The 26,444-nt window shown below is 34.5% G+C and overlaps 1 protein-coding gene across 2 annotated transcripts in view; it reads right to left on the reverse strand.

The window, feature by feature from the left end:
- The window catches only part of ZZZ3 (zinc finger ZZ-type containing 3), a 61,729-nt gene that overhangs the window by 12,818 nt on the left and 22,467 nt on the right, over window positions 1-26,444 (reverse strand). For both annotated transcript variants that reach the window (XM_074906411.1, XM_074906412.1), the window contains exons 2-8: window positions 22,229-22,379; window positions 18,209-19,770; window positions 3,022-3,160; window positions 1,464-1,611; window positions 1,267-1,385; window positions 904-975; window positions 622-723 (exon numbers count right to left, since the gene is read on the reverse strand). In XM_074906411.1, the coding sequence (XP_074762512.1) occupies window positions 622-723; window positions 904-975; window positions 1,267-1,385; window positions 1,464-1,611; window positions 3,022-3,160; window positions 18,209-19,719 (2,091 nt within the window). In that variant the 5' untranslated portion in view covers window positions 19,720-19,770; window positions 22,229-22,379. The remainder of the gene's footprint in view (window positions 1-621; window positions 724-903; window positions 976-1,266; window positions 1,386-1,463; window positions 1,612-3,021; window positions 3,161-18,208; window positions 19,771-22,228; window positions 22,380-26,444) is intronic.

The raw sequence follows: 26,444 nt of genomic DNA on the forward strand, positions 1-26,444 counted from the left end.
TGAGGTGCAGGAAATTCAGCACTCCAGTCTGAGAACTGTTGGTGTTGCTATGCTTGCTATATAGAATTAAATGCAGGCTGTCAAAATCTAATTAGCAACTAGGTCTGGCAGCTTTATCACGGGCCCTGAGGCACACTTAAAATCCTATATTTGAGGTCAAGAATAACAGCTGTATTGTTATTAGTGAAATGCAAGTCCTGCTGTTACATTCTTAAGGAAAAGTGATAACTGAAAGCATACAGGATTTTATTTATTGATCCTTCAAAAAATAAATCTTCAACATCTACAAAAATCTTCTGTGAATCTTTATCAACTGCTAGGATGCAGTCACTACTACCACAGCATAAGCACTCAAACAGTGCCATCAAATTTCTTTTCTAGCAAAATTAATTTTATTGCTTTAATTATGAACATTATAGAAAACAAACCCTCTTTTTTAATCCCTCAGTTTATGAATTGGTTGGGTTTTTTTTTACAGAAAACCTCCTCAGATTAGAAAGAAATTACTTAAGTGTTGAAGGGAAACTTGCATACAATCTCTTATTAGTGCTTCCTAAAAAGCTTAAAATAAAAAAAAAAGTCAAGGAAAGGGATTACTTCACAATGTGTTTTACTTGTTACCTGCTTTGCTGTTCTATTTCCCAGTTCATCAGCTATCTTCTGCCACCGTCGGGACTCTACTTCCTCTGGTGGATACTTCAAAAGCAATTGCTCAAGTTTTTTCTAAATCAACAGGGGAAAAAAAATAAATCCATCTTTCCTAGTAGAGGTATGAGCTGTCAAAAGATAAGTATCTACATACATGTGACTTTGAACTTCTAAATGCTTTAAACATTATCACACAATTTGCTTTTGTTCTCATGTATCTTACCACAGCTACAAAATGGAAGAGTTTCCCATTACCTGTTCCTCTACAGTCCACAGCTGGTTAAAAGTTTCAGGTTTGGTCTCATCACAAAGTCGCCCTCTTATCATCTGCTCAAACATAGTACATAAAATGGAATACACGTTTAGAAAAAGTACAGTTAGGATTAGGATTTTTAATGTTTTTCCTACCTAAAATCAAACCAAAGAAATTCATGAAAATTTGAAGTAAAATTTGCCTAAACCAAAAATAAGTTCCCTGATTTCAGTACATGAATGACATGTCATCACCAACACTAACAGCTGAAGCAACAGTTAAGATTGTCCACATACCCATATTAATAAAGAAAAAACCCTCATTACTATTTTGTAAAATTTGATCTTTCCTTTTGTAAAAACTACCTGTGGGCGACTGTTTGTAGAACCTTCTGGACCATCACTTAAAGGCAAGACAGAGTACGAAACAGACTCTCCGTCCTTCTTGGGATCCAAAGGACTTTTTGGTCTTGCAGGTATACCTACTGTAAGCAAAAAAGGAATTATTAAACCTCCACACTGGTCACTTCTTTCTTGTAACATATGCCCACTTTTCCTTTTACCTTTGTCAAAAATCAGCTTCACTCTCCTACTGTTACGTTTTCGGTTTTTGAATTCTCTCTCAAAGTTTCCAAGGCTAGTGGTGTATTGGTCCCAGGCAATCTCAGGGAGCTGAACAACTCTCTGAGGATACGGAAGACCCATATCAACCTGAAAAAAAACAGGAATGAAAAGTGAAAAGCAGTATTTAATGCAATTACTGTATATCCAAACAAAAAAATCACAAATCCTAAAAAGTTATGAAAACCTGATACTGCTTTTTAGCTAACAGCAGAATTAAGTCAGAGTTTCTGAAGTGCCATGCAGCACACAGTCTTTTTAAGGTAAGATATCTTTCAAGAATAATACACAACAGTGCATTTAAAATATGCAGCGGCACGGTCAATGATGGCTTATTGAGTGTAAAACTTTAAAGCGTGTACTCTGCAGCTGAAATCAGGTGTTTCTGACTTCAATACTCTGTTACTGTCTATCTGTCTTATTTCATTTAAACATGCCGTTTCCCCAAGATCTGTACCCTTTCTTAACACAGGAAACTAAAAGATTCAGTTTTATCATCTGATAAACCTAAACGCCTCCCAAAGAGATCAAAGTATATTTTGCACTGATTTTGCTGTCCTCTACCTAGAACACAACTGTTACAAAGCTGGCCACTTCATTTAAAGGTCAACCTTAAGAGTATCATTCCCTTGGTTTGGAGACAAAATTACATCAGATACTTCCAACTATCGTTAGTATTTCCCTATACAAAGATTATTAAATGCAACACTATTGCATGCTGTTAATTCATCCGAAAATTTAATGGAAAGACAACAACTGAAACCAATGGGCTTACACCAGACCTCTCTCTAATCCGAGGTCTCTACAAACCCAGGAAAAGAGCACCATAAAATACCTACTTAATTCTTCACTGAAATACGTGTTCCTACCAGACTAGAAGGTCAAGTGTTTGCCACTGGTAGACGTGGCAGCAATAAAATATTCAAGCTTCAAACATTTTTTCAGTATGTCTGTTACTACAATTTTTTTTTTTAAGCTTGAAAAGAAAATGTTTCCTTATCAAAATTAATTCTCCTCCATTGACAGTATTCTAATGATGTTATCCAGAACTCAGGTGTATTTGCTAGTGTTCATTTTGGGTTTAGGCTATGAATTACAATTCCTGCTCTTTAAAAAGTACCCTACCAAATTCAGTCACAGCACAGAATTTTGTTTCTCTAGTGAATAAAGTTATGAATTCTTGATCTGATGCCTTACTATGAATTACTTTCAGCCACCTGTAGATTTCAGGTTGTCTTAAAATACAATTACAATGAGAAATTTAAAGATTACATTTCTACATACCAAAAAAAGGAAAGAAAGCATATCAAATAAAATCATTGAAGACCTATGTCTTACAGATTTAATAACAAAGGGCCAGTTTAGCTCAGCAGATAAAGGATTTTAAACGCATAATGTTCATACAAGTACATATATAATTATCTGATTTCTACAGACGATGAATTACTAGTTATTTTTTAAAAATTGCAAGTAACACTTAAGAAAAGCCCATTGAAATACCTTCTTCTGGAGTCTTTCCACAAATCCAATAGGATCTTTCAGTGCTTCTCTCTGGTGTCTGCCTAAACTTTCAAGGTCTTGAACTGCTTGAGTACGTTGAGCCTCGAGTACAGCAATCGTCTGTAACAGTCTCTGATAACTACAGAGACAAAGGAAGACATCTCACTAAATTTGTCTTTAAAAGTGGCCCCCCCAATCTAAACACTAGCCATGTTTATCTATTAGTATCTACCAGATTTCATAGCTTATCTGAAACAGTTCATAGGCATTTTTGCTGCATTATATATAAAAAAAAATGTATCATATCTAAGTAGTAGATGAATTTATATAAACCCATTAAAAAAAATTAATCCCCCCAGTGATTTCTTTTAAATGTAAATTCTATACTAGCTAAAACAGTATGGTATCAGGGACAACCTATTTGTATTCTCAATAGCTATGACCAACAAGTTTTGCTTACAAAGTTAAAAAACCAAACAAAATGACCTAATTTCTCTTCCACTTCAAAATGAGTTTCATTCTACCCCAATACAAATGATTCTACCACAGAACTTAAACATTTTGCTCAACCACTCACAAGGTGGACTGGAATGGCTTAGAAACTGTATCTAAATATTTCACAGAAGCCTCACCTCATAGCAGAATATGGGAATTGCTTATGAAATGTAACAATAAACCAAGGAATAAGTAATTTACAAAGCAAGTACATACAAAAGAGATTCCTCTAAGAATGCAGAAGTTGAATGAAAATTGTCGGCATTCCCTCAAACTTGCAGTCCCAGATTCACATACAATTTTGACTATTTAACAAATACATTTGAGAGTCACTGATGTGACTATCATGCCTGTACCCAATAATGTATACTTCCCAAACTGTTATCTATATAGCTAACTCAGAGTCAGGAAATCATACAATACTGTGACACAGCCTTTAAAAAAATGGGTAACTACTTTTAAAACCTTTATTAACTTTAAAGTTACAGCTGTCCACTTCAGTGTCTGAATCATGCAGTTACCCATGGTAGCTGTTGTTGCAAATTGTTATGTATCAACTTCACTTTTTTCATGAAAATATTTTCTGACATTTAATATTACAACTGTATCTTAGGTCAGCACAAAAGGCAACATAATGTATATTAAAATCAGGTAAGATCTATTCACTACCGCAGTATTTCAGAAAATTTTCTTTATATTCCCTTATTGCTAAAACAATGACAAGCCTAACACAATGAATTCCACATTTATTACAGAAAAAAATCCAGATGTTACTGAGCTAATATAAGTTTTTCAATTGACTTCACTGGTAATTGGATAAGGCTTTAAGTGGAGAAGTAAACAGCCTCAAGGCAAAATACAGCCTTTGTACCATCAAACATTTAAGTTTCTACCTAGACATTTAACTACTGCCTCCCCATGAAAAAGGGCAATTTTCCTTAGACTCAGATGTAATACTTGAAAACATAAAATACAGCCATACATTCTGAAGTTTGAAACTAAAATACTAAGCTTATTTAAAAACAGTAGGATACAATTCTGTTATGAATTTATTTCAATCCGTCTGCACATATTCAGGTTTATATGCAACCCAAGACCTAAAATACTTGTTAAATAGGCCATTGATACTGGAACAGTAGTGGAGTATTTTCACTAATGGAAATGCGCTCCAATTTCTTCTAAACAAAATAACTTTGCATATAGCAAGACAATTAATGGGGCTATTCTTGAAGAGGTGAAAAACGAACTTCAGAAAAAACTTACGAAAGTAGTGACAGCAAAATCAGAATTGGCCTGAGACAATATCGCAGTTCAGATTGTTACAGTAATCATCATATGTGGAATTAAGATCTTTACTTAGTTTTTACAAATAGCATCTGATTATTGCCAGCTTTGCACTGGGCAACGCCTGTCCACGCTCAGGTGGACTGACAGCACTTCTTATGCAGAAGTCTACCCTGCATGCTCCAGAGAAATGAAACATAGGCAGGCTGCTAACATGTTTGATGTAGATGCAGCTGTAACACCACAGAAGATCTTAATGACATCTGTGGAGAGGATTTAACCCAGACAACAGAAAGCCTTTTTCTATCAGCAGGTGCCAAAACTTCTACACAAGACTCTGGAGTTAACTCCACATCACAATAACAGAGGCTCAGTAGTGTGCACAAAAATTTGCATCTAAGATGATGTTTAGTAAATACCTGCCTTTATTTCCTGAGCCATTTTACCTCATTTATTCAAATGGTATTTAAGTGATTGCTTTTCCAAATGAAATTGAAAGCAAATACTAATCTTATTTAAAACATTTACATACATAGAAGAAAAAAGGTAACCAAATGTTGGAGATTTAGATGAAGTCCTAATTTAATGATGATTCACATATGTAAAGTGGGGGAAGAAACCATGTTAATGAGGTGGACTTACATAATTAAGTCTGAATGGAAAGAGAAAAAATTACATTTGGGGAAAAAGAAAAAACAAGGACATTAAACTCCAATTACTTCCCTTGTTAAAGCATTCATCTGACCTCACTAAAGTGATCACGGAATTGAAAAGAAATAGTTCAGAAATGATACCTCTGGTCTTCATGGAAATATGTTAAATATTACAAGCATGTCAGGATCATTCAAAAATATGTCATGCGATGTTGATCTGTGGCTATACAGCACTATTATAATGAAATAATTCATAAGAGAAAAAGGGAGTTTTGTGCAAACTGTTTAGACAAAAAGGTTTCTGGTACATTTTTTTGTACCTCTGCTAAAGAAATGTATTAGCTCGGAGGTATTTATTCTAACCTCCATATTCAGTTTTTATGAGTGAATATATTCTAAAGTCCAGGAAGAACGTTGCAATTTTATCAAGTGAGTATCAGAAGTATTGAACTGCACAAAAAAGTGCATTTTAGGGTCTTTCAGTGTAAAGAAAAAATTGAAAAAACTAATCCTGAAATACAGTTTGCATAGTCCATATTCAGGTACTTCCCATTTGCTGCAGTACTGCATTCTCTCCAAAACACTGCACGTTCTTTCAAATTTCTACATGACTTTATAACTAACTGTATTATAATATGTCTGCATATGTTCTTTCAAGTTTTGAACCACTGATATTTTCACAGGTTTGTACAAGACTTAGTTCTCTGGCCCTACATGAGTGTAACAAAGCCAAGTATTTCTCTGAAAAAGCAGTAAGCCAAGTAACAACACACACGTTGAGCACTTTCTCAAAGTCTCTGTTCTGGCTTCTTAGTCTCAAACAGTAACATAATACTTCTGCCTCATTAAGCAAAAGACAACTGTGCATAATTTCAAGGACTATTAAAAAAAGGAAAAAAGTGGCTAACCATTTTATCATCCCTCTTCCAATGTTTTTTGTAAATAAGCACAACAATCATGATTCAAACTACCTCCTGCAGTTGTGCTAACATTCTCCAAAACTGAAAAAGCCTTATGAAGGTAAAGAGAAAGTAACTGGAACCTCGCTCACTATGCTGCAAAACTGGCTCCATCCTTCAATGAGCCAATCAAAGAACAACCATCTCAAAATTATCCAGCTACAGTTACATAATTTTCTCTATAAGATCTGTGGGGAATTACCATGGGAAGTTCTCACATCCTCTGCCAAAACAAAACAAACTCCTACAACTAAAATTTGAGAAACTAAAATTTGAGAAACTCATAGTCAGTCATACCTCTTGCACTGACTGAAGTTACACTTTTCTCAGTTCTAACTACTAAATTGTTAGCACATACAAAACCCAAAGTAGTTTTCTTTTCAGGAAAATTTTCATTCTATAGGAAGTTTTTCCTTGTTTCTACAGTCCCAGTATTGCAATTTCTTGCAATTTCTTAAATCATCTTAATTGTCAGGAATCTTCCAGAAGAATACTTGAATAATTCAGTACAGTATGGAAACAGTTTCAGTATCTCTATGCTGAAAAACTTTCATTAATATGGATTTCTGAGGGGCCAATATTTAAAAAAGGAAAGCCACTTTTTAAAGATTGATACTGATCAGCAGGGATTCCTGCTGATTCAGTTCTTCTGCTGCAGTGATAACTATTCCACTCTTTTGGATTGCTCCATAAAATAATTATCACATAGCAGAGTTGTATTTCTGAAGTCCTGCCATAAGCAATTATTTATTACACTATTCATGAACCTTGTTCTAATAGTGATTAGGGACACAGCAGCCTCCTCTCTTGTCAGTGATAAAGTTTGAAAACTGCACAGCTAGTACCTTAATGAGACCCATTTCCGTTTTGATCCAGTTTTCTGATATCTACTTTCAAGATGCTTTTTTCCCACCTCAATCTTTCTGTCCTAACACTATTTACAACACTAAGTATACAGTTACATCACAGGTTTTATGTTCTTTGAATCAGGAACTAAGCACAAGCTTTAGAAAGTGATATAAGTATATACACACACACACACATATATATGGAGTCAATCTAACTTAAGAATAGCATGTTTCTTAAATTTGCTCTTATTTTTTTAGATTAACGACTTAACACTATCCTGTACAAAGAGGCCATGTCATTCAGCATTTTAAAATAAATTAATCTCAATATTACAGTAAGACTGATTCAGTCACAGAGGTTGGTCCCTCTGTGGTTTCTGAGGTTTCTTCTCCCTTCGAAAGAACAATGTACTGTACTTTGAACCTTAATGAGTGAAGTGCGAAACATACTACAAAATGAAGATTTTAATTTTTGGGTAGCTAATTTTATTCCATCCACTGATTTGAATAAGTGAAGCTTTTCAGTTAAATTCTGGTAAATAAATATGAAGCATCAGTTTTGTCCTGTTGAACAATGTAAAGAGCAGACATATAAGTGGCTGTTGGTAACATTAACCAAACACCACAAAAATGCCAAGCCTCCTCTAAAGATAAGCCCCCTACAAAGTCTTAATGCTCAAATATTTAGAAACACACGAGAAAATTTTCTGCCACTGGTCTTATCCATAAAAAAGAAGAATTTTCATCTAAGTGTCTTTATCCAAAGTACATTTACACACAAACTTGAAATTAACAAGAGGTATCTCAAAACAGTACTGGGCACTATTTGTTGGACTTTCCTTATCTAACATTCCAACATAATTATAATGCATTTTCTCACCTTTGAAGCAGTATCACTTCATCTCTCTCCTCAAATGAAAATAAATGGAAGGAGGCCCTTGCCAGTCAAAAAATTTAGTCCTTATATATTTTTCAAACTTACATAAACACCTCTGAAGTAATGATATAATGAAAATTTTCACATATATAAAAACTCATGCAACTTTGCCTCAAATTTTCACAGTATTCAATCTTACAGACACAGAGCTTAACATTTATTATTTGCTTTTAACATGAATCATATACACATCTAAAACACTTGCATTGCTATCACAATGACAATTTTTCTCCTTATTTAAATATTCATCATTGCTAGATCACTAATGCAACTCTATTCAGTATTTTGTAAAAGTTAGGAATACATAAAATAGTTTATAAAGCGAGCAGGTGACAGACGTGACACTGATTAACAATGGAAAACTAGAAAGAATTTATTTGCAATTTACGTAATAAAATCAACATAGAGAGTTCCCTGTAATTGTCTGGATGCTCACAGAAATTACTTGAAATAAGTTAATTTGTCAACTATACTTGCCTTACAATGATCATTTAGTACCTTGCAAAAACATGTACTTTAGTGCCTAATTAAAAAGAAACTTACCATCTCAACTGATAAAATGCTGTGTAGCTGGTGACCATCACTTTCTACTACCAAAACTAACTGCACATCTACAGTTCTATAGATTACAATATGATAAAAAGTATAGTACATCAATTTGGGGGATTAGAAGGTAAAAACCTGTGTACTATAATTTAATTTTGTATTTCAAATACTGATTATTTCTTGAGCAGGTAGGATTTAAGTGAAGGAGTATACACTTCTCATAACAAAATACGGCTAAGATATATGTAGGAAAAAAAATATCTACTTTATAAAAAAAAGCTGGTTTTTGTATTTCTAAGAGCTGTGACACAAAATCGGTATGTATCAGTAATCGTGAGGATTTGAGCAAGTCTTTGTTTTATTGCCATCTACTGGCACTCTAGCAAAGTACAGATTAAAACCTGCTCTCAAGTCATCACTCCGGATTTCGGTCTACTAACAGCAACTCAAAAAACCTCCCTTTATTAGATGCTAAGCTAAGAAAGTATTGGATAGTAAACATGCTACGATATAAGAGTGCAAATTGCTGTAGGAAAAGGGAAACATTAATTGCACTTAGAATTTCCAAGTCAATCCAAGGCAGCTGTAGTAAGACACTGGCTTCCTGGAGAAATCTTTAAAATCAGATCAAACACAATCTTCTCATTTAAAATTGGCGTTTTGTTTTGTTTGTGGTTTTGTTTCAGTTCATAAATACCAGATAATGCTTCCAGCTTTTAAGCTTGGCCTGAAATCTTTGCCAGTGTCATGATATAGTAATTTTGACACTGTAGAGTTTCTCTCAAAGTACTCTAATGTGCATCTGAGATTTTAAAAAAATCTGTTACTGCACTAGGGAAGAGCAGCCCTTTTTTGATTTCCCTTCAGAAACAGAAAAGAATTTAAGGGCATATATCAGCTCCTGTCAGGACTTACAAAACACCTCTGCCTGAAGAAAGCAGCATATGGTAGGATTTTACTTACCTAATGCTTAGATACTATGACCAAGGTAATCTACTTATAGCCAATTCTGCAACTCATTACGAAATTGTTTTCCATTCTAGCTTAACCTCTACAATAATTTACTGCACTTTATCCATATTTAATACTCATATTTCAGACCTTTGAAAAGACTTCTGAGATACTAATTAAACTGCATTTCCATTTTATACATGAAACAACTAAAGTATACATTAAGTGACTTCTCCAGTGAACAAAAATAGCTATTTCTGAATGCCTGCCTCAGGCTATAATACATAAATATTTTAAACAAAGCACAATTAAGCCAAAAAGTGGTGTTTTTTGTTTGTTTGTTTTTTAAAAGGACATCTTAAAAACCCAACAAATGCTAAACCAAAACAGAAAACCCTACTAGTCTTTTACATTGATGCAAGAGCCATTTTTCACTCTAATTTCACCTTCCTTCTAACTTTCACAGCTCCAGACTATATTTCAAGCATCTAAACAATATTTTATTTATGAACTTGTGATCTCCCTTTCTTTCCTAATTCCTTAACTGCCCCAGAAACAGAATGCCCACTCGTGTGTTTCTATAGGCTTCATTCTTGTCAAGAGCTGTCCACCACACTTCAACAGGATTTAATATTAGCATGCAAAAGCATCTTTATCAAATATCCACATTTCCAGCAAGTTTTCAAAATTTTTAGTAGCAATTACATCTCTGTGCCTCTAAACAAACATGTAACTTGCTTCAGTCCTGTCAACATGAAAGGTTAAATCATAATCCATCAATCCTCTCCCAGTTAACACATTTTAATATAGTCTTTTGATCTTCCTTTAACAGCACATTCTAAAGTATTTGCCTGCAGGACAGTGACATTTAGTAAGGAAGAAGATATAGGTCCCTGCCATTCTTCTATTTTCAAGGCCTGGAGTGACACGAGGAAACGGCAGTAAAATTGTTTTCCTCAGAAAGGGCACAGAAAGACTGACAGTACATCCCCAACTCTTTCTCCTCCCTTCTCATCATCTCTAATGAGAATGGTCCCAACTCCTTTACTGAGAGAAAATGCCACAAAGATACCTCCAAGTATCTCTACTTAGATATTCTTCTCTAAAAAGATGTTGGGTAAAGCAACCATTCAGAAGGAGCTTTCTTTCAGAAATACAGGGGCAACCCCTGTTACCATAAAACTGACCCAACTGTACAGAAATCCTGTGAACAGAAAAATCAGAGAAAGTTAGCAACACTGACTACTGGGCTCCTTTGACTCACTCTATGTTAGTTTATACAGGTTTTCATTAAAACCCAAGGAAGAAGCCACCTGATTATTCAGGTGTATATTCTTGCTGTAGGAGCAAATTAACATATTCCCTCAAGTATTCTGTTATAGTAATATCGAAGACTATAACTGAATTACAAGAACATGATATGCAGTTATGAGAAGCTGAATGTTCTAACAGCAATACAAAGAATTATTCAATCTTTTTTTGGCTAGAGAAGGGGAAGGTAAGTTAGAAATACAGCAGAAAAAATAGTAAAATGTTTATTTTCACATTAGTACTTACTATGATAATATAACATGGACACACAAAGTTGATCCTTAGCTTAGAAAGCATAAAACTTTCAAAAGCTATTATACAGAACAGCACATCTTCACCTTGGACCATGCCAAACAAAATAAAGACATGTAATAATGAAAAATTATTCCTACCAAGAACAAAAAGCAAAGTAAACCAAAATTAGGATATTTCCTCCTCTCAAAAAAGCATGTAATTACTTTCTAGTACCAAAGAAACATCTATCTTGATTAGAACTGATTGCTGAGACTAAAACAAGCATTAATACATAAAGCTCATGCAATTCCTTTCTAAAAGATACTGTCAGGGAGTTTTGTAGTTCATGATGCTGTGAAAAGTTCATGTAAGATAAGAACAAATACTTAAGGACTGGTAATGGTTTTATTTTGAGCTAGGTTAGTTAGAACTGAAGAGCAGAGATACCCGCACTCTCACAGCATGTGCCAGTCACTATGTCCTTCTTTTCTTGGTGGCATCATTATGCTTACTAATATATTAGTGAACTACTTGTATCTCCCTACCAAGCAGGTAATTCTGGTAATAAGATTTGTTCCCTGTCCCACCAGACATACTTTACATTGGTATAACTACACTTCACTACTACTGCTTTTGTTAAGCGTCCCCTGTGTGCATAGCCAAAAACACAGCCAGAGCACTACTCTCCACACAACTGTGTTGGCTGAATACATTACTTTTCTTGGTTTTTCTTCTTCTTTGTTTTTAATCTGGACCATGAACTTCCTATGGCTTTTTTTTTTTTCAACTGATATTTCCTACACTTCAAAATGATTTTTATTATTTACTAATACTTAATTTTCCCGTTTAGATGAATTTACTAACGAGGATCCTTAGAAATAATACGCATTTCCAAATGAATGGGTGGGAAAATAAGTTTCTACCTTTTTCTGTATTAAAGTAGTAAGTTTGCAATTATTATTATCATTGTTAAATTTGTGCATTTCTCCCCCATGATTTCTGATCCATGCTGATAAGTTGGAAAGGTAAGTTGAGTTCCTGTATGTTTTCTAGAAACAGGCAGCTTGGAAAGGGGAAGACACCCTAACTACTGTCTCCACAAGAGAAAGGCAAGCAGAATTGAACTGTTACTCTTCACATTCTCCAGACAATCCATGAGCACACATATCCACATGTACTACCAAGCCAGCCAGCAGGGAAGCAGCTCTGTGCTGGAGAGCTCACACTCTCTTCCAGGACAAGATGCTTCAACAGAGGACTCTTGGAGGTGAGAGCACAGGCAGAAAAAGAAAAGTAGGTATCAGGTAAATCAGGAGAGAAGAGAATTCCAGGAGCAAAGGACACAAATCCGAAAGAAATCAAGCTTCCTTTTCCACAGGATGCATTCTTTAAATGAGGATTTCACTACGTTTGACAGTGCTGTTCGCTAGGATTGTACTGCGGTTGACAGCAAGATAACTATGTTCAGAGAAAGAAAAACGAATTTGACAAATGTACTTGACATTTAATGGCTCTTAGAGTAAGACTATTACCAGACAGAAAAAAGCAGATGCAGCACATGCCCAAGGCATTCTCTCTTGAAAATTAAGAACTCTATTATTTAGTGTTTACTGAAGAGTTCATGTAATTAAAACCTTAATCTTTACTGCCACAATAATTTTGTTTCACTTAAAACTTTTCCATTGAGAAGTATTTACAGATAGAAATGATCTTATGAAACATGATAAAATAATAATGCTGGCAGTAAAAAATTCTCAAAATTCTCAAAATACTTATTTTAAGCTGGTGTAAAATATAACAAGGATTTCATTAATAAATGTGGTTGTATGTCCATTACACTATTATGTATGTTTTAGAAACACAATTATCTGCAGTACCAAACTGCAGTTGATCAGAAACTCATATTAGAAGTTCCTGATTTCCATTATATTTGTTTTGCAGATTAACTAATTGCAGCATTCAACTCCTAGAACAAATGAGAATTTTACTTAAAGTAGACTTAATTTTGTTACTTACTAAGAACACAGACCAATCTACTAGACAGTAGAAACTACTATTTGAAAAATTACCAATTTTCCATATCTTTAAGTTTTATATTAGTAGATAGTTTAAGAAAAATATCACTGTATACCACACCACTCCTGTGTGGAATAAAGGATTAATTAAAACAACTGTAATCTAATATATAAGGCATATATCCATTTTTTAAAAATTATTAACTTCTATTATTCTTGAACACTAAAAATGCATACTTTATCAATTCTTTTATGTTAATGATATATTCTGTAAAGTACTCAGAGGTTACATGCTTAGTTGCTGTCTCTAGCATTCTTGACCCCAATATGGATTAAAACTGCTACTACAAAAAGTAACTTAATTTACTTGATTTATACCATTCCCTTTATTTTATAAGGTAAAACAACATAACAATCAAAGCCTTCTCAGACTAAAATTGTATGTCTCATAGGAAAAACAAAGAGAAAGGTGTCCTTAAAAATAATACAGGAGAATAATTTGTTATACAGTATTAGCTACTCATAGCTACATGACACCAGTACAAAAGAATGTTAGATTATCTGACTTATCTGTACATTAAAATAAATCTATGCTGTGTGATAAATGTGACCTTAATTCTGAGACATATATCTGACTAAAAAGGGGATAAATTACAAAACTGATGTAGTATTTTTATTCTTACCCAATACATATGAAGATAGACATGGAGATTTTATCTTATATTAATGAAAAGCAGTTTAATTTTTAATACTAGTTGTCATCCAGTTAAGGAAAAAACATGGTGCAGGTAAAAATAGAAGTTCACCTTAGTGAAAAAGACTCCTACAGGATTATGTTGTTACAATTTAAGATTCTGTTTAAGGCAGTTCTCAAATAATTGGTATAACAAGGTACACCAGACCTGATTGTAACAAGTCAAGAGAAGATGAACTTTTATAAAGAACTGTTTTAATCTGATTCATTAGACAGAAACATTTGTGACTGAATAAATCTCTACCAAAGGTAATGCCACAGATGCTTCTTTTCTTTCTCACATTCATTTAATATTAAAAGTGCATCCAAAGACATTATGAATTGTCAATTATATATTACACCTGATTGTATGATCCTACACAGCCCTCTATCTTTCCAAGGTCTCTGCAACAACACAACTCATCGTAGGTAAGAATCCACAAGACTGGGTTTTCACAGATGTATCACAATATTTCATTTTAATGTCTTCACTTTAAATGTCAGTACAGCTATTATGATTTTAAATATTATAAAGTAATAAATGAAGCCAAAGATATATTAAAATATCTATTTGCTGAACAAATGTAAGGTCCTAACTTGCAGCTGGATGCCTACAGGCAAGTGCTCATATATAATTCTTATATTTCACTGAGCTTTCCTACAGGCCTAAGTGTTTCCTATAAAGTTAACCACAGTTTACAGGATCCTAAAAACACACTGTATAATGCATTATATGCACATCAAAACTCAATTCCTCAATTGCATTTTCATCTAGAACTCAGAGCTAAGTGTTAAACAAAAGTTTAACGTGCAACCTAGTACCTGCCAAACATCGCAAATCTCTGAAGACAGTAAGTAGAGAGGAAGAACAACACAAGAAAAAAGTGCACTAAATGAAACACTGGGCAAAGGGGAAAATGTACTGAGAATAAAATATTGCATGAGATAGAAAATTCAAGTAAGCTACTGCACTATAAGAAAGAATTAAACTATAAAATGGTACAACAAAGAGATATATGAGACACTCCTGAGGAAAGACATATGCAAAACACTAAGCACAGCATATAAAATTACACAGTGTAAGAAGATTTAAATTAACAAGTTCAGTTTTGATGAAAATCTCTAAAGAGAAAAAGCAAAGGTTTCTGAGCTAGAACAGAGAAGCGAATTTCTGAAATATGCACCAAACCATATTTTTGAGAGGAATTGTAATACACAAAAATTCAAATTGTGTAATAACAGAAAAATTAATATTAACAATACAATTATGCAACCCCCTAGATCAGTCTGTTAGTATCTACATGAATGTCTATGTTGCAATAAACCTTCTGTTTAGAGATCTTAGATCTGTCTTTGTAGGAAAGATCTATTTTATGAAAGAGGTTGTGGAATATCCATCATTTCAGCCTTCTCTCTGAATAATATTCTGTCATTTGCTTTCTGTGATGATTATTATATCATCCAGTTTTCCCAGAAATATGTGAACATGACAACATTCTAAAAGCATTAAAATTAATACAAAAATACCACAACATACATCTAGTTGTTTTTCTTACAGCAAGTCTTATCAACAGCTGTTGAAGATTTTGGTATATTCATATTTTATCAATGTTATAATTTTTTGGAGAGTGAAAATCAGCTGTATAAATGTCTCTGTCATCAAGCTATGTAATGTAAGAAGAAATAACATAAGTTTACAGACATATCAAATTGCTTCTACAATGCAGAAGAAAATAGCTTTTTTTCTTTTTCCACTGTGGAACATCCAAAGAATAATATAAATGCCTTCTTGGAGATATCTGCCTCCTCACCCTAGCCAAGATGCTAACATTTCTCTGAATTTGCTTTTAAAAGATAATAGAAATATAAACCAAAGAAAAAATCATCCACAAGTTTAATCACAAACTGATGAAGGACAGAAAAACAAAGCTGCCTATCGTTTGAAGATCTGATAAGGAGAAGACCAGCATACTGTGCTTAGCCAGAAATATCACAGGCAAAGTGAATAGCCTTTACCTGACAGTATGAGAACCCTGGATTTCTTCGCATCTGACTCATCAGGGAAAACATTTCTGCTAAAAACATTTTTTTTAGTTTAACACTTTAGAAAATAAGCGCCAAATGAGATTAAACAAGGGTATAATTAAGACACTATTCAAGACTTGTAACACATGAATTAGGTGTATCATCTCATGAGCTTTGGTATTTTTAAAATTTGAAAAAGGATGTAGTGCACCTTATTTGATTAACTCTTGAACTACAAAGTTCCAGTTAAAGGACAAATGCACTCAAATATCAAACCATAGACATAAGTTCTTTAGAAAGATCCTGTTACCATGAGGAACCACCAGAATACTACATTTATTTTCTTGCAAATATAAACAACAAGACTGCCTATAATTTTCCAATTATATCCACATTTTTTTAAAGGTAAAAAAAAAAAGGTCCAGCTAACACTACCTTCTGTAGCATGCTTCCCTTCTGAAAAGTAGAAATTATTCTTTCTTGAGCTAGAAGAGAATTCTAGCTTTTACCTTGCCACCAAATATCAGTGAAATATAAGATAGGATAAAAATAACAGCAATTTATTTTGGAATTCTGCATTCAGGCAGTAAGTTGCAATTTCAAAAGCTCCCCCAACAAGCTCTCACAATCAGGCCACCAATCTGAACAAGTTAGTTGTATCTTCAGAGCAATTGTATATATTCAGAAGCCAACACTAGGGCACGTTCCCAGAATTCTTCAAGAACAACTTACATCTGTGTTTAATTGTAAGAACAGAAAAACCTACGGTTATTTTTACAGCATTTATATTCAATTGCAGATTTTGATTTTGAAATACTGTGCATTTCGGACGCATTTAGTTTGAAAAGCAAAAATTGAGGCTACATCTAAAAATGTGATGTTATCTTTTCCTAATAAATACCAAAAAGATATATTGCTACTGAATCTTTGTACAAACATACCTACTGAAGTCACTCTACATACATATATGAAAAGATCTAAAAAAATGTCAAAACACAACAGTCCCATTTATAATTTAGGAAACAGCAATCTTCTATCTACCAGGAAAAGTGTCCATACACTTTGGGCTGATGGCTAAAGCTGCAGATATTTGAGCATTATTTTGAAATCATAGTTTGTCTGAACTATGCTCTAATTCACTGTTTTCTCTGATTAAAGTAATTTATTCATATCCAATACTGAACAAGATCTCATTATAAAAATAATGCAACCCTAATATGAAAAAACTCAGTCAAACTTCTGCTGGCTTAATCATCCGTGCTTTGTGCCCCATATTCATAATAATTGCACTGTGATCATTTACAGAAACTACTAGCAATGGTTTAACTCTTCATATGAAGCAACCTGAAGATCATCTCCACTTGGCCTTTCAGTACTCACAACAAAACGTAGAACATTTAATAAACAGCAAAACTCAGAAGTTGAAACAATGTTACAAAGACCGTGCAATAAAAACTCTGGCCCAATCTATCACCTGAAGACAAATTTTCTCCAGATAAACTTTCTCCACTGAAAAAATTGCCCTTTTCTTTCAAGAAACTCTTTCAGAGTTACCACAAATGTATGACTACCGCAGTTCTACTTACAGACATTCAGATGAGAAATATGAAAATAAGATAGTGCTCTTTTCTAACAATAATTAGAACATATATATTTACATTTAATGAACATAAACAGCAATGTAGATATAATTTACTCTGGAAAAAGTTCTCAAATTGCTGCATTTAATCAATTTATCTTAACTACAAAATGATACATCTTTCCCATGACACTCTCAAAATACGTATCCAAGCTTAAATTCTACAACAGAATGCTCGTTTCATAAGCTGTATGTGCCGTGCCTACTGGATATGCTGATAAGTAACTGAACTCTGATTAAAGGTTGTAATTCCTTTGGATTTGTTTTCAGCTATTTTTTTAGATAAAATAACAGATGTGGGTTTTTTTAAAAAAAACAAGTTCTGGCTAAAGAATTCACATTGCTAGAAATGTATAAACCACATTGCTGTACCATACTGCATATTAAATAGAGTTTAATTTTGTCTGAGGTAGAAACAAGGAAGAAAAATGAAGACTGAAGAGTATGAAAATTATAAAGCACTTAGATTTTTGTCAAAGTACTTTAAATACGTATTAATTCTTATATTTTTGGTAAGAAACAAAAGCAGAATTCATGGTTACCATAGTTACACATACTCTTTGTTGTGTTTCAATGCCACATGATCTGATTCAAAGTAATACACATCAGGCTCTTCCTCATCATCCTCTGCAGTGTGGATGTTGGCACTCTCTTTGGCAGATGGTACATATCCAGCAACAAGCCTAGCCTCAGAAAGTGGCTTTCTTAATCCATCACTCCCATGATCTCCCGTATTACAATTTCTCTCTTTTTCATTCTGTTTAATTTCTTCAGACTTTTTGGGAGATCCATTGATATTATTAATACCTACAGGTACATTCTTTTCAGTGGGACTAAGATTATTTTCATCAACCTGTCCGTTTTCTCTACAAGGAGAGTTATTTTTAGTAGGGCTACTTCTGGCAGGGGCAGCCCTCCGTGGTGAAGTTCTCAATGTATATCTGTGCTCTTGAAGTTCCGACATAGATGTCATTTGAGCCGAAACACAGTCCAGCACTGAAGAATGTGATTCAGGTTCACCTGAGATTGATGCACTGTCATGATGAGTATTCGGGTTGCTATTGGTGTTTTCAGCACACTGTTCCTTAGAGGCACTACTATCTCCTACAACATCTACCTCCTCCTCCGAATCCCTTAACAAAGATGACTGGATTTCAGAAAAGGACCTTGTAGCTGGCTCATATGCCTGACTAGCATGCTCCTCAGGCAAGCAGTCATTTATTATTTTGTGGTCCTCTAGCTTTACCTGTTCTTGGGAGTTTGTGCAAGGCACATAATGGTCTACAACACTGTCCTCCTTGCTGCTATTAAGCAACAACGAAGAATGGGCAAATGAGTTTCCATTTTCTGCTACTGTTTTGTCCTTGGGCATGCAGGAACCAGCACTGTTTTGCTTAGTGTTCCCATCAAGCTGACAGTCATCACAGTTAAGAGAATTTGAGTCTCTCTCACCAACTCCATTGACAGTCTGATAGCCCGCAATCTCGTCAACGATTGCAGAATTATTAAATCCTTCTGCACAGACATTCACCTTTTTAACTTCCCTTTTGTCACAATCATCCAATATAAGACATCGACAAGCTCGCTTAGTCCCTGTGGAGACTGCATCATTGTCCGACACTAAGCTTTTATGCTCCAATGACTCCTTCTCTGTTTTAGTAGGCAAGTCTTCTTCTGAACTGTTGGGTGCCTCTGAACGCAGACAGCGCTTAATTCTTTTCAAGACTGGTGAAACAGGTTCTGCTTGTTTTTTTTCACAATTTTCCACAGTTTGTTTATCAACATTATCTTTTTCTGAAGCAGACAGCCCTCTCTTTCTAGGGCTCACCCATGATTCCCGAGCACTCTGTTGTTTCAAATCAGTAGTTCTTCCACCGCTACTTCCCTTCTGAGTTTGCACAGACTCTGGCCTCTTCTTTGGTGACCTTGATCGTATTTGAGGATGGGGTGAAACTTCCTCCGGATGAGCAATACTACGGTTTCTTAATGTTCTACCACAAAAGTTTTCATCCAAACCGTTTAAACCCACTGTAGATCTTGTAACACGAGTAGATCGAGAAGCAGCCATACTATGGCAAGTCCCTAAAGTATGTTCATCATGATCCACTCATTGGGAAACCTAAAAAAAAAAACCCAGTAAACAAAACAATCAGAAAAAAATATTTAAAATACACCTACAGACACAACAAATCTGAAGAATATATTGTCAAAAGTGTATCTAATGTAAAATCAAATATGCCTATGCAATGTATTAGTATCACTTCTTTCTGTGGTATTCTTTTAGGGCATCAAAAAAGTTTTCCGTCTAAGCTACAAAGTAGCTGACTTGATATTTGCAGTTGTTCTGGCTTTAGTACTTGTGTGTAAATGCTGTTCATATTTATGCCTTATGTAAGGCTGGAATGTTCCAGTTAGGCTCCAGTTACTAAAATACACAACTTTTTATGTATTGTACATATGATACAATACACTGGTATTATTATTTAAGTTTGGCTGGTCAAATGAGAGGTATCAAATCACATTCATAATGTCCGAGTTTCCAGTTACATGGTTTCACATACTAAGAAGGAAACCATTAAAACTGTATTTGCTTGCTCACTTATTGCTTAAAATAAACCCAAATTGCTCATAAATAAGAAAACAGGATTGCAATTCTAATTTAACAGGAGATTAAAAATATAAATCACACCAGGCAAAAATTAGTTACAGTCATTAATAGTAAAAATTAAATAAGACAAAATGCCTGAATGAGAATCATAAAATCATCCAAGTTGGAAAGGACTTTGGGAGGCAGGCAATCTAGTCCAACCTCCTGCTCTAATGAACATCAAGACTAAATTCAGATTTAGTTACACAGGACACTGTCCAGCTGGGTCCTGAAAACCTCCAAGTGCAGATATTCTACAACTTCTCTAGGCAACCTGCTTAAATACCCAGCTGGGGCTGCCCCTATTTCTGCATCATTTACATCAACAAAAAGCCTGGCTCTGTCTTTTCAGTAATCTCTTCTGTGGTACTAGAAGGCTGTTTCCCAAGACTTCTTCATTTTTATACTTTTCATACAGTTGGGTGAGATGAATCATCACCTACATGGGATTTAAGTAAATTCAGACTCAAAGCTAAGTTTGAAACATCCAGTTTGAGAATGTCTGTAGTTCAGACTTCAGGTTGAAATGTAAGAGTACTCGCTTACTGAATCTCAAAATAACATTTTTAATAGAAATCAGTTCCATCTTATCCTTCTATTCCTTTCATCTTTAAACAGTCAGTGTGTCAAACTGCGCATCACCACAAACCTGTCATAATACCCATGATAATGAATAGATTCACATTTGTACGTAATGGCATACCTTCCCTTTTCCATCTACCCAGACTCCAGATTATACGAACCTGTTCAAGTGACATGTGATGTGAAGACTTAAAATTTTAAATATGGAATCAAATCTTTTACATGTTATTTAGAAAGGCTGAAAATGACAAATGGTGGAAAATTGTTTCAATAGGGTGTTTTCATCTTCAGCAAAGGAGAGGGGGGAAAAAAAAAAGGAGCATAAATTCTCACAAATGTACTATTTAGGTGTCAGATGGTCCTAGAGCAGAAGAGAGAGAATGGGACAAGACCAGTACACCTCTTAAGTAATACAATTCTATTTGACAGTTAACAGTAATTATGATATTGTCTGTTTAGGTATTCATAATACAAGTACTATTTCTTAACTAAAGTAATATATCCTAAAAGTACTGCTTGATATAGTTCTAGATACAACTGCATAAGAAAGCACATCATTTTATGTAACTGTGGTATAGCTCTAGATACAACTGTATGAGCCACAACATCATTCTGTGTAACAAAGAAAAGACAATTACAAAGTGGAAGTTTCAAATGTTCTCAAAAGTGTTGTGTTTGTGCTGCTACAACTCTCCTGCTTGTTAGCTATTCCCACTGCCTTACATGAATGACTGGAAAGGTGCACTGTTGGTATTCCTGGAGATAGAGGTAAGGAACTGCTATTGTACTAACTTCCATTCTATCCATTTAAAAGTAACAATGCAGGACAAAGTGTGAGGTGTCCAGTGAACTCTGTCTTAAAAGAAAATATAAATAATACAACAAACAGCAAATGAACAAACATCAGTAATTGAGTTGGAGAGAAAAAATACATGTAACTGTGTTGTCTGTAATGGCTGTTTATACCTATTTTCCACATGGATAAACTCGCCTGTATATTCTCCCCTTTTACACAGAAGCTCAATACCTTCTGAAATGCGATCTCATTTGGAGTTGAACCCAAACATGAAAAACAGGGTCATTTAGATATTCCATTTCACCTAGGTTGTTCTAATTAAGGCTAGCACACATTAAAGATGAGTAACTGACACTTCAAATGGATACCAATAAAATAAACAAAATTTCAATATACACTTGAGTGAGTAATTACTGCTGAACTCAACAGACATAAGAATTAATAAATCAGACAAATATTTACTGATTTGCTGGTACGTTACTTTCTAAAGAAATACACCATACACAAGTTAAAGTGCTAATATTTACTTAGTACAAAATGTAAAAAACTTACCATTGCAAAACTAGAAGAAATATGAACTTCTGACATTTCATACAGCAGCTCTTACTGTGCCACTCAAATAATATCAATCACCATTGCTGATATCCATGATGTAATCCAAATGCCTTTTTACTATGCCATCACATTAACAAGATTTTGAAAACTGTGGAGAAAGAGACAAAGACATCAATAAAACATCTAAATTGTTTCATTAAAAACTGAGAAGAATGCAACAGGACATATAAAGAGTAACAGGGTTTTTTAAGAAACAATTATTAATTTTACAAGTCTCCTACATAAAGAACGGTATGAAATTAGTATGAGAAATGTTAATTTAGGTTTTAAATGTATAATATCTTTCTTGGTTATTTTTAAGTGATTCACTGTATCACACTGAAGATATGCAAGCAAATAAATTCATAGCAGAGTCATGTGTTAGGGTGTTCAAACCTTAGAATCATAGAATACCATGCTGCAGGGGACCTCAAGGATCATCTGGTCCAACCTTTCTGGCAAAAGTACAGTTGAGACAAGATGCCCCAGCATCCTGTCCACCTGAATCTTGGAATTGTCCAGTATTGGGGAATCCACCACTTCCCTGTGGAGATTATTCCAGTGGTTGATTGTTCTCATTGTGAAAAATTTTCCTCTCGCGTCTAATTCAGATCTTTCCAGGAGTAACTTTACCTATGTCCCATCGTCTCTTCCATAAGACTCCTTGTAAAAAGGGAGTCTCCATGTGCTTTGTAGGCACCCTTTAAATACAGGAACATAGTGACAAGGTTTCCCCTTAGCCTTCTCTTCTTAAGGCTGAACAAACCCAATTGTCTCAGCCTTTGCTCATCTGGCAGGCTTCCCAGCCCCCTGAACATCTTTCTGGTCCTCCTCTGGACCCTCTCCAGCCTGTCCACATTTTTTTGTGTAGTGGGGACCAAAACTGAACACAATATTCCAGGTCTGGCCTGACAAGCACTGAGTGGGATAATGACTTCAAGATATTTGAAGTGACACAAGAAAAGATACTACTACAACTAATCAATTATGTAATGCACTGTCAAATATATTTTAGAATTAGATACATAGTGAAAAACAATTAGTTCTGTTATTTAATTTTAATCAACAGAGCAAAACTTACAATGGCTCCAAATCCCTGAATAATCTTCGTCTACACAATAGGAGTGAAATGCTTTCAAGAGTTCACATTAAACCTATTCTTCACCCAAGGAAAACAATTTGTTTACTGCCTTGTTTATAGTGGAGGTGAACCAATTTTATATTGAAAGACAGAAATAAATCTATGGATCCAAGCCACACAATGCCTTCAGTTGTCTTCAGAGTTTGGGCATCAGTGCCAATTCCCAACAGCTATTACTTGAAAAAACATACCAGGAATCGCATTTAATTTAAGAATATCTAGTACTAGGGAGGCACCAAAAATCACTACAGAATAACGATTACTGAATCTTTCTTCATATTCTGTTGACTTCACAAGTGTGAACTTATTTTCGTATTGACAATTCAGAAACTTCACAATGCAGAACACAAGCTGACGGGTTTTGCCACATTTTTCCTTATACACAGTTATTGTAGTTAGATTATGTATGTCCAAAGCCTTTGGAAATTGTCTTCTTCACTTTCAACCTACTTATGATTTCATACTGGTAAGAGCAGAAAACAAATTCCCCATTAAGTTGACAATTCAAAATATAAACTGAGCCAAATAGGAGAAGAGATTAATTATGTCTAGTTACAGTGACAATCAATAATGAAAAATGTTTCTACAATGATGTTACATAAAGTATCATAAATTCTATTATATGGATAACTAAATCAAATTAGACTTCAATTATTCTGTGGAATTTCTTAATTTAACAAACAGCAGAGAACTGTCATAACAGTAGACAAATAAAGAATGGAAAACAAGAAGGCAAGGAAAAACACTTGAAAATGCAAGAGGTAAATGACTGAAAGGAATTAGCAAAAAGGAACAGTTGCTAGTCAGCCACACCAGGAATGGAACCAGAAACAGTGAGAGATGAACTCCATAAAGAGCTCCAATATCAAGTGACTTCAGCCTGTGTCTGCCTGTCTGCCCCACCAGCAAGTTTCCTCTGTTTTAAATATTCTGGTACCGTCTCAGTTACTTAAACCTATATTGTTGGCTTTCCTATAGATCCCTTTCACTGACAGGAAAGACACATATGTAGACATCAAAAGTAAAGAGATTTTGACAGATTTTTCCAAAACTGAAACTACACGCCCCAACAAAAATCCCGTAACACAGTAACTTTGGTAAAATACAAAAATACAGAAGAAAGCCTGAAACAAAATATAACAGTGAGTCAATCAGAAGGAGGCCTAATGTCTATTTTTTTAAATTACTTTACCAGTCCATAAGTAAAAGAGCATTTGCACAAGTTGTTTCAAGAACAACTGAAATAGTAATATTGGTCTTTCCTCAGATTTGTACACTTTATTTCCCCTAATTTTATTTTCCAAAAGAGCCCTATTTTACACACAGCTGGAAAGACACAACCCCTGCTGTGCCTAGTCAGCTTTGGGGAAAGCAAGAGCATTTTAGAATGTGTACATATCACAAGAGGAAAAAACAAGGTTGGGGAAAAAATTCTGCCCTGGTCAGGAGGGTTATTTTTAAGAAAAGAAAGAAATGGCTGCACCTTAATTACTGCTTAAAAAATAGAAAACAACATTCACAAGAGCTTACTAAATGAACAATTAAATAATTTCTCCCAGAAGTTTCCTTGGAAAAATTGATTTAAAAAAAGACTATCCTTTTTTTACATTTCATAACCAATTAGAACAACTTTTTTCACCTAGAAGAACCACATCTTCCATGGCAGTGAAATTCAGTGGAAGAGTAATATAATGTTTTGGACACCACTCCTTTTAGAAGATATTTATGAGTTGGAATAAGAAGTGCAAGGGAAACTGCATATGCTTTAAGTCTAAGTCATTCTTCAGGGAACCACATCAACATTTAAGAAAGAGAATACTGCAATAAAGACCCAAAGCCTAAAGAGAAAGCATCAACTAAGAAACAACATGGTCCAGTCTGCAAACCCCACTAAAAATAATGAAGTTACAGGTGAAAGTAGAATGTAATGCAGACAGAGACAAAGCTTTTAAGTAAGAAAGGGAATCTGGATTTGTCTCTTGTGGGTGCATGAGAAGTCAGCGAGTAAGTGCTGATGCTGAAACCTTACAGGGAATGGCCATACATTAATCGGTATGAAACTTCTTTAGAATGAGACTGAAGTTCAGCTGCTTACAGAAATTGTCCGTACATCTTACATACAATCAAAAATCTGACAACAACATAGGATGGAGTTTCAGAGTATGCATTTTAGCACTTGAGAACTCTTAAAGTGTTACATAGCTTTAGGCGGACTCTACTGATACACACCACAGCCAGATAACTACACTTGAATTTTAATTTTTCTTAACCAGAAGTCTATTTAGCAAAGCTAGCAGATGTTGAACTATGTGTGTTATACGTGTGAACTATGTGTGTATATGTGAAAACTTCCAACAACAGAGAAAACAAATTTATATAGAGATGGAAACCAACAGTTAAAGACAGCAGGATGAGGAAACTCCTTCCTAAATACACAGATAACCAATTTCTTCACTGGGTTAGGCCGATGCTGGCTACCTGGGAAGCAAGTACAAGTTGATGGTTTATAGGAACCCCAAGAATTAAGAAACATGTACATAGATAAAAGTATGTTCAATATGGCCCTAAGCTAGAAAAGAAATAGTAAAGAGGTCAATATATATGAATACACTGGGCATATCACCAAACAGAATCTGAAAGCAGCAAAGCAACGGAAGCCTCCACTGCAACTGTGTGGCGGTGCCTTTTATATATATGGTACTTACAATGGATATATTAACATTACATACAACATTAAACAAACAAAATTATGTGGAAGGGAGAGGGGAGAACAGTCTTGCAACAGGAAAAAAATCTCCAATAGTTATTTGATGTCACTATTTTATGAAAATGGACAACAGCTACAGCCTTCCACAGTATTTCAGGCCTAGAAGACAGAATAGTTTGTTCATCACATCTAGAGTATAATGAATCATCATCTTATTGAAGAAAAATTATCTGTTCTCTTTCTGTTGTTCTGAGCCTCATCTAACAATCAGTTTCCATTCATGCTCAATGATAATACTGCATGGTGATAAAGATTAAAACTTTTTC

The sequence above is a fragment of the Athene noctua genome, chromosome 5, assembly GCF_965140245.1.
Source record: "Athene noctua chromosome 5, bAthNoc1.hap1.1, whole genome shotgun sequence".
Lineage (NCBI taxonomy): Eukaryota > Metazoa > Chordata > Aves > Strigiformes > Strigidae > Athene > Athene noctua.